This window comes from Bombus fervidus, chromosome 3, assembly GCF_041682495.2.
Source record: "Bombus fervidus isolate BK054 chromosome 3, iyBomFerv1, whole genome shotgun sequence".
In the NCBI taxonomy this organism is placed as follows: Eukaryota; Metazoa; Arthropoda; class Insecta; order Hymenoptera; family Apidae; genus Bombus; species Bombus fervidus.
The window spans coordinates 9,327,105-9,340,182 of record NC_091519.1 but is presented as its reverse complement, the minus strand read 5'-3'; the positions used below and the strand labels follow the sequence as shown (position 1 = coordinate 9,340,182).

Below are 13,078 nucleotides of genomic sequence, written 5' to 3'. Positions count from 1 at the left end.
CTATATAAATAGTGAAAATAGTTTTCTCTCTTTAAAACAGTCATTAAAAACGTTTAGTTCCCCGCAAACAAATTGATATCTTCTAATAGATTATCTCAATAAACGTTAAGAAAATAACGCGTATAGGTCTCTGAACGATCTTGTAGAATTAATTATCCGCTGTGTCCGTGTTCTCCATAATGCCATCATTAGCGGATCATGCGGCCTTAAGGACCGCAGAAACTCATGTGATGATCCTTAATTTGCTTAGCCTCCAGACACTAAAGGCGTTCTCCAAATGGGGCAAGATTTTACTTTTAGACAAGCTGATATTATCGTGTTCATTTAAATGATCACACGCAGACCGACATCGTATACGAGACAGTTCAAACGAGTTTCTCTCTCTCTTTCTCTCCCGTCTACTTGTTGCACCAGCTTGGTCACGATAAGGGAAACTCGGTCTATTGATTTTACATTGGCCTTAAAGCGATGAAATTTTGTAGCGGTACACGTGGACATCCCTTCTTGAGACCGATCTCCATTGTTCTTTGGAATGTTTGCGTGTGAGCGTGATATCAAACGGTCATTTCATTTCTGAATTTCGCCTCCATCTTCACCCTGTTGGCCAATTACAAATTTCTTATCATCCTGAAGGAGAAGTGAACGAGTGAGACCAAATATTATTTCTGTTTCTTTTCTTCGCCTTTATCTCCTCTATAATTATTTCACAAAAAGATACCAATATGTTCGTTGTGATCTCCAATGTTTTGAGGTCTTTGAAAGAATTCTTCAATGTGTTAGGTGTTTAAAGTTGAGATTTTTGAAAGAATTAATCAGCCTGCAATTTTAGCACGTACTTGGACGATTTCCGGGAAGATCGAGACGACTCCTTGAGTGACGCGTGCCGAAGGTTTCTCCGTCGAAGACAATATCCTAGGTCAGAGGGACAACTGGAACGCCGTGAGAGGGTGGGAGTGCGAAGAAGTAGCTCCTATATTAAATCATAGCGAGGCCACTTCCCAAAGTCAATTCTACGTTGAACGCTCAGACAAGAAACTCTTCATCGGTGACTCTTTTTCCATCGTTTTATCGAGCAACACATTATCAACTCTTCTTCTACTTTACTGTGAGGAAGATATCCTTGTGAACAGTGTCTATTCTTCAATACAATCAAGTATAAAGTAAAAGAAAAAAATAAAAGGTAAATTTAAACAGAAGAGATTGGGATCTTGATATTCTGCAATTTGTTTGATATTCCTTATTGAAAGTAATTTTTGGGCGTTTGTGATTGGCAGAATTTTTCAAGTATTACACTGAAGTATCAAGCTGGTGACTACGTTCTTCAACTAAATTATCTCGTGTATCAAGACAGAGTAGAAGAAGTAGCTTTCGACGTCTATCTACGACAATTTCAGGCATGAAGTTAACAATGTGGAATTCTGTGTGCATCCTGATAGCTGTCTTCTTCCTAATGGTTGCCACGTCTGCATATTCTATTAGCAATCCAGAGACAGTGAGTACCTCTCGTTATATACTTTCAGTGAAATTGTATAACTTACGCTTGAATAATACTGACAAGTTACTTCAACTATCTTTGGTTATTTAAATTTGTTAAAGATGATACATTTATTGTGTTACTTTGATCTGTTAAACGTAATGGTATACGTCTTTTATCAGCGTTCCATCGTGGTCCATTTATCATATTCTGCATCTGGTTTTCCATTTATTTTCCTGTAGATGGTTTAATACATCAATTCTTGGTATGAATCTTGTTTGAAACATAACCACGTGCTGAAAGTGGCGCGTGGGCATTTGCTTGGGGCTTTGACTCATAAAGTCGCGTTCCTCTCTGCGAATTAGGCACGTAGATGCGGTGAAAAGAACGATAAAGCGGACAAGTATAGGAAGACACGTTCGTGAGTCAGCCTATTACACAGCAACCGGTGATGTCCGGTGAATATGCAGAAACTATTAAATCAAGATGTAGTCTCTGAAAATGAAGCAGCTTTCTTCATTGCATTAATTTTTCATTGCTTCGTTATAATCTTCATTATAATTCTTGTTTTCATAATAAGAAAAAAGAAAAAAATAATCGTTCTATCGTTTAAAAAAATGATAACTTCAAACAAGTCATGATTTTCTGGCAATCAGAAAATGTTATCGTTAGGTCGCGCGAGTTTGCATTGACAAAATGGAGTAAATAGATAAAGAGGAAACACATAATACACGTGTATGGCGATAATTTCGCCTGAAATGACATAATTCGGTCATCGATATTCATATAGATACAACAAAGACTTTCTCAATTAGATATAGAGTTATAATTGAATTTCCAATTAATTTCATACGTTTACTGTTCCATTTGTTGTTAGTTTGTGTGAAATATTTCTCTTCTTTAAATAAAGAGGAATTTTTTTTTAATCTTTTACGCAGAGTGCAGAGAAATCAATAGAAATAAATGGAATTCCGTGTTTCCCTTCTTATAAGCACGTGGGATGCATATGATAATATTGCAAGCACGAGTGGACGTTGCTCGCGAATGGTACTTATTAAATCAATCTCTTTTCTCTACTTGTATTGGTATATCTAATCAAACCGAACTGTAGGTGGTACTGTAAACAGAAATTATGCTTGTGAAAATTCCATTCGAATCGTTCGATTATAGTTAATTCCTCCAAAGTCACAATCCCGAGATTCTATTTCACAAATATTTTTATCATAAATTTTTGTAATATTTCATAGCGATATTAAAATTGTAATATAATTGAGAAACGGAAGAATGATGTTAAATTATTTTAAGTATATCATAGTTTTAATTTTGTATAATTTTTAAATTGAATTCTAAAATTAAATAAAAAAAAAAAAAAAAAACCACAATTATCAAAACAGAAATGATAAAAGTGATTTATAAATAAAATTTGCATAAAAATGGAACATTTTAAATTGCAACTTCCTTTTATCAAAAAGATTGTTCAATTTATTTATATATTTGTTTTATAGTGCACATGGTTCTTTGAATTTTATTAAACGTTACCAATTATTTTTTTAAGATGCATAACTCGCAGGCGATCGAAAAAATGCGACAGATCCCACAGTGGCACTGTCTACGCTACAGAAAATTCGATGGCGTACTACGCCGTTGTCGGCATTACCGTTTAGGAAGGGACTGACAAAAACACTTTGGACAATCGTAACGAATAAGTCGCAATATTTCAAGTTTCATCGACCAGTTGTTCTAAATATTCTGCTGCAAATACTCAAACTTATATAAAAATGAAATGAAATGTGGCACGTCATAATAAAAATTTGGGTATCTTTTAAAGCAAGTTATATATTTACGTGAATTATCAGTCGTAAAAACAGCCATGTACGTTGTTTTCGGATCTGCTGTAAGAGTTGCAATATTTAGAGGTACGCTCCATATTAACGTAAGTGACAGGATATTCCACACCGCAATATGCTGCGTGGAAACTGCTACCACAAGATGACAAGCATCTTGTTTTCCAAATTCAATTCGTCTATAAAACATATATAATAAACCCAATGCTGTTCTTATTATTATTATATAGTCTATTTTTCATAAAACTTATGTCACTGGATACTGATATTGAGAATGTGTAAGGCTACATTTAAATGTACAAGTATCGGGAGTCCATATTGTTAGACTAGAATCGAAACCAATACCAACTAATGAACCATCAATCGAGAAACCAGCATCCGTTGCAGGCAGATTTCTGTAATCTCCTACACTATGGCACTGCCAGTATTTATTTTTTTCTAAAACAAATTTAATCTTAAAATTTAATACTACATTTCTCTTATTACAACATAACTTTTACATACTGTGTAAGGATGAAGGTTCTACGAGATGCCATAATTTGAATTTTCTATCACTGCCCGTTGTAACTGCCAGTGCTCCCTCGTCACCGAATAACATGCACGGTTGGAAGTGTAAAGCATTCACACCACCATCGTGAGGAAGCTCGATTGATGTATTTAATGCGAACCTAACAGGTTGACAACATAGTATCTTAATATTTACACATCAAGAATGCATATCTTGTACTTACTGTTGTTGTTTAACGTCATACATCCAAAATTTCAGCCTTACTCCTATACATGACATTTTATCGTTTCGTTCTTCAACAGTCGCCATCCACATACCATCGTGGTTTATTGCTATCTTTGTAACTTCCGTGTTTATAATAAGAACATTACGCTCTTGCGTTAAAAAATTTTGTGCCGTAATATTTATCTGAAAATTTATTTACAAGATAATAAACGACATAGCGTAAATTTTTTATCTGTTTTATATTACACTGTTACTCACATTATATAATAAATTTTTTGTATGGGTATTATAAAATTGAACATGTCCAGTACGACTATTTAAAACTAAACAATTCGTACGTGGATCAACAATAAGACCAGCAGGAAATAGATCTTTAGAAGATAAGGTCACGCCCCATGTAAAATTTTGTATAACTGATGTCAATTTTCTTTGTGGATTTACAACCACGATACCTATGAATATAGATATATTTTATAAATGTATTTCATCTATCTAAAATAGATTTAAAGATTTAAATATTTAAAAATATTCATACCATTATCTAAAGTAGATACAGCCACATATAAATTATCAGGAGCAATAGTAAGGTGTTTAATAGGTGCAGGTAATCGAGGAAGGAAGGATTTTTGATGTGGATTTGCTAAAACCCATTTCACTAGAACACATTCTCCTCCTCCTGTATACATGTGACCACCTACAATGTTTATGGTATATACAATTACAATATAACACATACAATTTATCAACAAAATTTCTTGATGGATTCAATATATGCAAATCTACATCATGAAGGAGTGTTATTAAATTTTGACCATAATTACCAATTATATCAACATAGTATTCACAAGATTTTGTCCTGTAATAATATGTAAGAATAATATATCATATAAATAATATATCATATAAATAATATATAATAAGAACTTCATTCATAATTATTGAAGTGCAAATTTTTCTTACGATATACATGTAGACTTTGCACAAACTCCATTATCCAGATCAAATAACACTATATAAATTTTTGTGTTGCATTTGGGAATATATGTTACAAGCACTTGACGCAATTCATTTCCATTATGAGTTTTATAATTTACAATGTGAAACGTTTTTATCTTTGGCTCTGTTTGAAACGTTAATTTCTGTAAAAGGTATAACAATTATGGATTTATAAAAGCTTCAAAAAAGGAAATCATGATTTTATACCGCTAAAAAATATATTTAATGTTTATACCAATTTCTTTGTGATAATGCCACTTTGACAACTCCAAAAATTTAATTCTCCATTTTATGTACAGGCAATGATCAGATTGGGATTTTCTGGATGTATTATTAATCCTGCAATTCTGTAATTTGCTGGTTCTAATTCTTTAACAAAATCTCCAGTTTGTGTACTGTAAGCTCTTATAACATGCTTCCATACTATGTATAACGTTCTGTAACGTATATGTATTACTTAATAGAAATATTAACTACAACTTTTTTCCTGAATACCATAGTCTAACATTTATAACGATATTTCTTCATATAATTTCATTAACAAAATTAATGAAGTACATGTTTAGTACCATTATGTTTACAATCAAAAATTTTATATTTAAACGCCAAAAGAAATTATAATTTTTGTATATGCTGAATTAAAACTTACTCTCCATCGTGTGAAAAAACTGGCCGTTGATCAATTATACTTCCTCCACCTTTTCTCGTTACAACTAAATCGTCTACATCAATTACTTCAATATTTGTTGATTCGCGTCGCGTATTCAATTTCATCTGCATTTTTTCACTTATGTTGTATGAGACTAATGTTCCTAATAATTAAACGCGGTTTTGTATACCCCATATATTAATGACACAATAAGATACAAAATACAGTAAAAAATATTATATTTTGATAATTACAAACACTTAAAATATAAATTAACCAAACTAAATGCCTATCACATGGTGCATTCTGGTATCTAAGATTCAAATACTTAAACAAACTTTTCTTCCATTTCTGCAACTGCAATGATAAAAATACCTAAATCGATAGGTACAACTTCATTTGGAAGAATCATAGTGTATTTTTTCACAATCGTAATAACAGCTAGTAATAATCTTAACAAATGTAAAAGAATTTGTTTAATTATTTATATATTTAATATTCATAAATAAAGATATCAACTATAATAAAATATTTTAAAAGCTCGTTATTAATTTACAGACTACACATTCACCTACTACAACAATTGAAATTGTAGTTTAGCGACATCTGAAATACTTTATGCACGTTATAAAATGCATCGATAATTGTAGTATTTCTGTTATAGGAATCTGCAATACTCTATGTTGACATAGTAGATTCGAACCGTAGGGAATTTTCTTTATCAATAGTAGATGAATTACGCATTTATTAATTCTACTAACATAATAGAATTAATCGGTTTTAAATTGAATTACTTCCTCTACCGATAAGTTTCAATTTCTTATTGTAAAAAATTGTATCTTTATAATTATACTCATATTATTGTATTCTATATATTCGTTAAATATTAATAATGAATGTGTGATATTAATAAAAAGAAAGAAAATTGATAAAACATTAAACACAATAATATTGTTCATACTTTAACATATTCTATTCGACGAAACCTTTTTTCGAGTAACTGTTGCTTTATTCTCCCTTAACTTTACACATTATGGACAGTAACATAAGTGGGAACTTAGAAAAAGAAAAACTGATCAGGCTTTGAAGCTGCATCAATAAATAAGGCGCATGAATTTCAGCTTTGAGTGGATGGAAAACAAGTACTGCACGCGAGCAAAAATTCAAATAAAGATTTTATTGAAATATAAGGAATCTGTACCAGACAGAACTAAAATTACCGTTTAAATTTGGTACTACCGGGGTTCACATCGTATATGCCTGCGTAATCGCTGGGTTATCTTTTCACATTTTTTCCTCTCTCCTTGTGTCGGTGTGTGTGTATCTGTGTTGACTTCATCTTTTTTTTTTTTTTTTAAATCGTTATAAGTAGAATCTGAATATTTCTATAAGTACAGAAACAATATTGAAGGTACGCGCACAGTCTATCTCAAAGTCTCTAAAGCTAAAAAGGATTTTTCTCCTAGATCTGCAGTTCTGCGATTCTTACATTTACAACTTAAAGGGGTTTCTTGCTTTCTGTTTCTCTATTTACAATTACGATGAACTGAAAGGTCTAAAGCTACGCGTTTTTTCTCTCTCTCTCTCTCTCTCTCTCTCTTTCATTCTCACTCTTGCTCTTAAATCGCTCCGTTATCATAGAATTATAAGTGTTTAATTATTTACAATTTTTACAGAATATTTCTCTCTCAATATACAGAGTGTATTGGTTTACATTACACAACAATTTAATAAACGTGTATTTAAAATTCCTTGCAAATGCGAATTGCAAGAAATCGCGCGACCTAACTGCACACAAATAGTCCCATTTTCTTTTCTCGTTTAAAAAGATAAATCGTTATAATTCTGCTTTTCTCATGGAAATAGATCGTACATAGTCAATCAGGAAAAAAAGAAAAAAAAAAGAAGAAGAAGAAGAAGAAATATTAAACATTTATTACTAATGTATCGTCGATTTATCATTTTAAATTATAGTTAATCAATTTTAATGTACGACAGAGAAGGAAAGTCTTTCGAACGAGGCTCGTTCTTTTCTCATAAAATAGGACGTATTGTGCGCATAGTCTCTAATACTATACTAAGAATGTAAAAACCAAAAAAACTTTTCTTCGTTTATATTAGTTACAATAAATAAGCAACGTATATGTATTTTTTTCCTTTTAAGATTTACGCTTATATAATTAACTGTATCACGAATTTACTGGTTCCGAAATTGGTGCACACGCGCGCCAAATATACGGTGCAGCGAAAGTTAAAAAGAAAAAGAAAGGTAAAATAAAATAAAAGGAAGAGAATAGAGTCAATCTTTGAAGAAGATCAACGACATTAATTAATTACATTGTTTGGATAGAAGATCGTTAGAATTTGGTTGTACTCGATTCTCTGTTCAAGATGACCGTTTTCGAGGTAGGAACATTCCTATTTGGTGAATACACGTCGACAACCCATCTTAAAAAAATAAAATGGCGCTCTCTCAAGGATATGCATAAACAATTCTCGAAATACATATTCGTAAGTATATATATATCGTTGGAATTAAATGTCGCGTGTATGAAAACGTATAATACGCAGTCAGTCCTTAAATTGAAATGGAAAAAAAGGGAAATGAAAGAAAAGATACCTTTGAAGGTATAAAAAAAAATGCAACATCTAACACGTTTAAACAATACTTAATCGATTCGTAACAAAAACACCGACAACCGATATAAAACATGTTATATAGATTATGAAGTTATCATGTACTATGTTGTTGATAACGTACATCGTTTTGCTTCCTTTTTTCAGCTTGTTTGTCACTGTGCATTGAACTGTATGTGTATGTGTGTAGGTCTGTTTGTGTAAGTGTGATGCTATAACAACTTGAAAAAAAAAATCAATAATGCGTTCGTGCCTCTAAACAAATCTAAAATCTACGAACGAATGATACACCTCTTTTCTTTTCTTTTTGTGACAAAATATTACTCGCTAAGAAAAAGAGAAAAAAATGAGAGTGGTATTCATCAGTTAAATACAATATAATATCATAATGCTGAGAAATACGTCATCAAGATAACATTAGTTCCTTTTTTGTTATTCCTCTTTCTATATACTCGAAAATTCATTTTTTTCATATTTTCTTAAAACGCTTCTACGAAGCTGCTTTGATTATTCTAAAAATGAATTAGAAAAATATTTCTTTCCAGATCTGTACTATTTTATCATAGTAAAATTTGAAATTAACTAATTTACAATGGTATCCCACCATTCTTTATCTTTTTTTTTTCTGCAGAATTCTAATACAAGCGGAAATGCAATCAATGAGAAAATGTTATTTATCCTCTAAAATGTTTCCTTCAGATCTTTTTGCATTTTCTTTTTGTCTGATTTTGGTACAGAGAGTTTACGGTCTATCAAGCGTCTTTAAAATGTACAAGTGTATATCACGATGTGACAGCGACTCATGTACCGTTGTTCTTTCGCGTTTACTTGTCGCATAACGTTAGTCTTATTATCTTTTATCCGCTGACTTACATGATAATTTTCTATTCGACACGTCGGAACTGACCGTTCGAATTTTTGTCCCCAACCAAATCCACGTTCAATTTTATATTCACGTAACATCTTGTTCTAGGAAACTGCGAGCTGAACAATTTCTTTGTAATTACACATAACCTCGATCATCCTCTTCGTCATCACCAAAAAAGAGTCCGTTTTACTTTTTTAGAAAAAGTCCTTATATATACATACATATATATATATATATAGCTCGATACTGTCTATACACACACATATATATACGTATATGTGTGTATATATATATATATGTTCACCATTTTCGACTCTACACTTCAACGTGTGAAAATAATTTATATTTACAAGCTGGTTCAGTATTAGAAATTCGCATTAAAGCGTCCTTATTTAAAGATCGTTAATAGATATCGCTCTTTGGATCCCTTTCCCGGAAGAATCCTTTTTCAGTCTTGCACTCCCTGATAGTAACAATCTTCAAATTTACCGTCACGTCTGTAATGAACACCTGATTGGCAACTGGATTCTGTGCGTGCCAGTAATCCGTACCAGGACTTGAAAGAGGGACATACATGTCGGTCTTCGAGATTTCCGTCGTGACAGTTCTTCTTCGCTTTCCTCTGACTCTTCGTCATTATGCATTGTTTCATCCCTAAGCAAATTAAAATGAAAAGCATGTAATTTGTCCAAAATCAACTAACTACTAAGTTATCATTTCAAGTAGTTTTAATTTCTGAATTATAATAGTTGACTTCCAAGCATTTCTCACAATTAGACTGTGGATCTTAATGCTATTTTATATTCCTATGAATATAGTTAACTTAATAGAGTTTTATTTGACTTACTAATTATTATAACGAATACTTCACTTTGAAAATTTTATATACTTTTGTTATTGTCGTTCTTTTAAATTTCACAATAAATGTGTAAACATATCCATACAGTATACATATAATTTATTAATTACAATGTTTTATTAAATTACCTTTCGATTCTATCATCAGTTGATTGGGTTTTTGACACAGATGATGAGAGCAAAGATGTGATGAATGATGCACAAAGCATCTTCATGGGCGGTAATGTGTGGGCCGAGACGCTGAGAAGCTGAAAGGTATAATTAATATTATCTTAAATATCGAAATTCACGCAGTTTTTAATACATTCAAAATGTGCTTAATATCTTTTTGAAATAAATAAATAAATAAATAAATAAATAAAATACTCCTTTGAAATAAAAATGTTTGTTTACCTAGATAAAAATAAACAACGAATTAAAGACGATAAAGAAAGAAACAAGAAGAAAACATTTCAAGTAAGGAGCTAACTATAATTGGGAAAGATACAGAGATACGTCAAAGATGATATTTGACGTGCGTTTACTTCTTCGGTAATACTTGTGACGCTCGCGACATCCGATTAGTTAATTAGTCTTAAGGCTGACGCAGACACACCCCCGAACGAAAATTTCTGCAATTCCTGCAATCTTCTACTTCAGATCTAGGTTGACGCGTCTCTTACAACCTACACAAATATTCTTCTCGGTATACACCAGTTTTCACCAGAAAGTTGCTAGAAAAGACGCATGTTTCATCAAACAAAACACATGCGATAGTACCGAGAAACATTACACTATCTATATTTAGTATCTTAATAGAGTATTTCATAGAGTTTCCCTTTTCATCGATTACCATTGAGATGTCTAACATAGTTGCACGATATTTAGTATTTTGTATGATATTATTTCGTAGAGTTTCCTTTAATTAACCCTTACTGGGATATTCCGTGCATACAATATACAAAATTCTTTAAATTGTAATATTAAAATGTTAGCTAAATTAACGATAAATAATTAATACTTATTATATTAAAAATACGAAGTGCTTAAAACGTTACTGTTAAAGTGTTATCCTATCTTTAGAGTTACACCATCTTTTTTACTACTAGTGTTTTTAAGCTCACAAGATATACGTGTAAGTAGTACTGTTCAAATAGCTGCATCGATGCAACGTACGCGTCACCGAATGTGCAAATATTAACAAATGTATTAAGTATATAAATTGACAGGGCTATTATCTTAACGAAATTAAAATCGAAACATGTAAATGGATCAAAAGTGCATTTAATTGGGAAGAAGGTCAATTTGTCGACGTGTGACATCCTCATGGATTTTGACGAAATCTTTTTTAATTACCTTGTTGTGATATGTGTATAACGAGAAAAATAATAAAAACAGTGGGACCTCTATGACCTTGACAAAATAAAATACCGTCTTAGTCAACAATACGGCTTACTCTGTCTTATGGAATGGAGATAGATCTTTAAATTTTAAAGTGTTGAGCTTTGTTGACACTATGAGCGTTATCGCTGTAGTTTGGTTAGGCTATATATTGTTCTGGCGGTCGGATCGCGTCGCAAGGTGACTTGCCAAATCGATTCACATATTGATAACTTTTAAACCAATGGGTTCCTAAACTGAAAACCGTTGCATTTCGCTTTTGTTCATCGAGTACCATTAGAAAATAGAAAAAAATTTTTAAACAGTGATGCCCCGAAGAGAGGTTTAACTATAAACGTCGTTTTATTTTTTCCAAGGTCGGACCGCTTGTTTTTATTAGATTTCTCGTTATATACGCGCTACGACAAGGTAATTAAAAAAGATCTCTATTCACCGGGAAGAAACAATGCTGCTGTGCAAGTTTACGGGAGAATGGCGACCAGTTTAAAACAATCTAACAAGATTAGATAGAATACCCGTCTCGATATACACCTACACATGAAAGGAATACGATTTTATTAATAGGTAACGTAACAATATCAGTTCTTTCACAGACTTTGTTCCTAGCTTCACCAACAGGTTCGTCCTGACCTGGTTTTAACATTTGCAAACAATTCTGAAGCGACGTTGAAAACCATCGTTCTCCATTGTGCTCTGAAACGAGAATGAATAAAGGCTCGTACTGTCGAAAGTTTTGATTCTTCGTCGGCTGTTGGAACTTTGCTTTCCAGTTCGATAATCTTTCCGAAGAATCGGAAACTTAATACACACATCTGAAGCTCCGCTTCGACTGGTGCACGCGGCGATCTATCATTTTTGTCAGAGCAAATGTGGCCGCAGACTGAGAGGCATTAAGAGAAAGTTAAAGATAAATTATTGATACCGATTGAATTAATAAATTGGAATAAGTAGAGGTACGAAACTTATGTAACGATATACTAAACTGTTTAATATTATAAGCAGCGGATGTTTTATATTAGATCAATATAGTCCATCAGGATGGATTTAGAAATATGAAATTAAATTATTTCGCACGTCTAAAATTAAATTGTTGATATTAGTAAAAACGTGAGAATATATATAGCAATGATAGCAAATAATATAAAATTATTGTTACCGAAGAAAGAAATTGTTTTGTAATTTAGAAAAATACTCGTGTTTGATCTCTTGTTATGCATTTCTAGAAAAGTATAGAACGTAACGTAACGTAAATAAGGAACAGTCATCAGGTGGTTCATAAGCAATTAACTCCACTATTCCACAGAATTGACGCAATATGCAAGAAAGCTGTGAGCTAGCGGATATCCGTGTACTGTGAATCTTGAGTAACGACGTAGACCTACCTAATTAATCAATAGCTATGAGATGTTTTGTGTCCGCTTTTATACGTCTTCAAAACTGAAACGCTCCTAAGCACGTTTCAAAATATCTTTATGATTATTTAGAAAAATATAGAAACTATGCCTAACACATTATTTGGAAAAAATGAAACAGAAAGATATCTCTCATAAATATGAAAAATTTAAATAGCTAAAACTATATAAATAGTGAAAATAGTTTTCTCTCTTTAAAACAGTCATTAAAAACGTTTAGTTCCCCG

The 13,078-nt window shown here is 32.0% G+C and overlaps 1 protein-coding gene and 1 pseudogene across 1 annotated transcript; both read right to left on the bottom strand.

Annotated features, from left to right (window-relative positions):
* Positions 1-3,214: 3,214 nt before the first annotated feature.
* On the bottom strand, positions 3,215-6,026 carry LOC139985382 (WD repeat-containing protein 75-like; annotated as a pseudogene).
* A 3,577-nt stretch (positions 6,027-9,603) lies between these two features.
* LOC139998474 (uncharacterized) lies at positions 9,604-12,460 on the bottom strand. The gene is made up of 4 exons (XM_074111627.1): positions 12,162-12,460; positions 10,189-10,307; positions 9,776-9,855; positions 9,604-9,698 (listed from the first exon to the last, which is right to left on the bottom strand). Exons 1-4 carry the CDS (start codon positions 12,249-12,251, stop codon positions 9,604-9,606), a joined length of 384 nt encoding a protein of 127 aa, XP_073967728.1. The 5' UTR covers positions 12,252-12,460.
* Between the last annotated feature and the right edge of the window lie 618 nt (positions 12,461-13,078).

Bases quoted from the DNA above. Each gene is read 5' to 3' on its own strand.
- LOC139998474 (XM_074111627.1), bottom strand. From the start codon at position 12,251: ATGTGTGTATTAAGTTTCCGATTCTTCGGAAAGATTATCGAACTGGAA. The intron at 10,308-12,161 runs GTACGAGCCTTT...TATACCTTTCAG, and splicing joins AAGAATCAAAACTTTCGACA to CTTCTCAGCGTCTCGGCCCA. The intron at 9,699-9,775 runs GTATGTCCCTCT...TGTTCATTACAG, and splicing joins GAAATCTCGAAGACCGACAT to ACGTGACGGTAAATTTGAAG.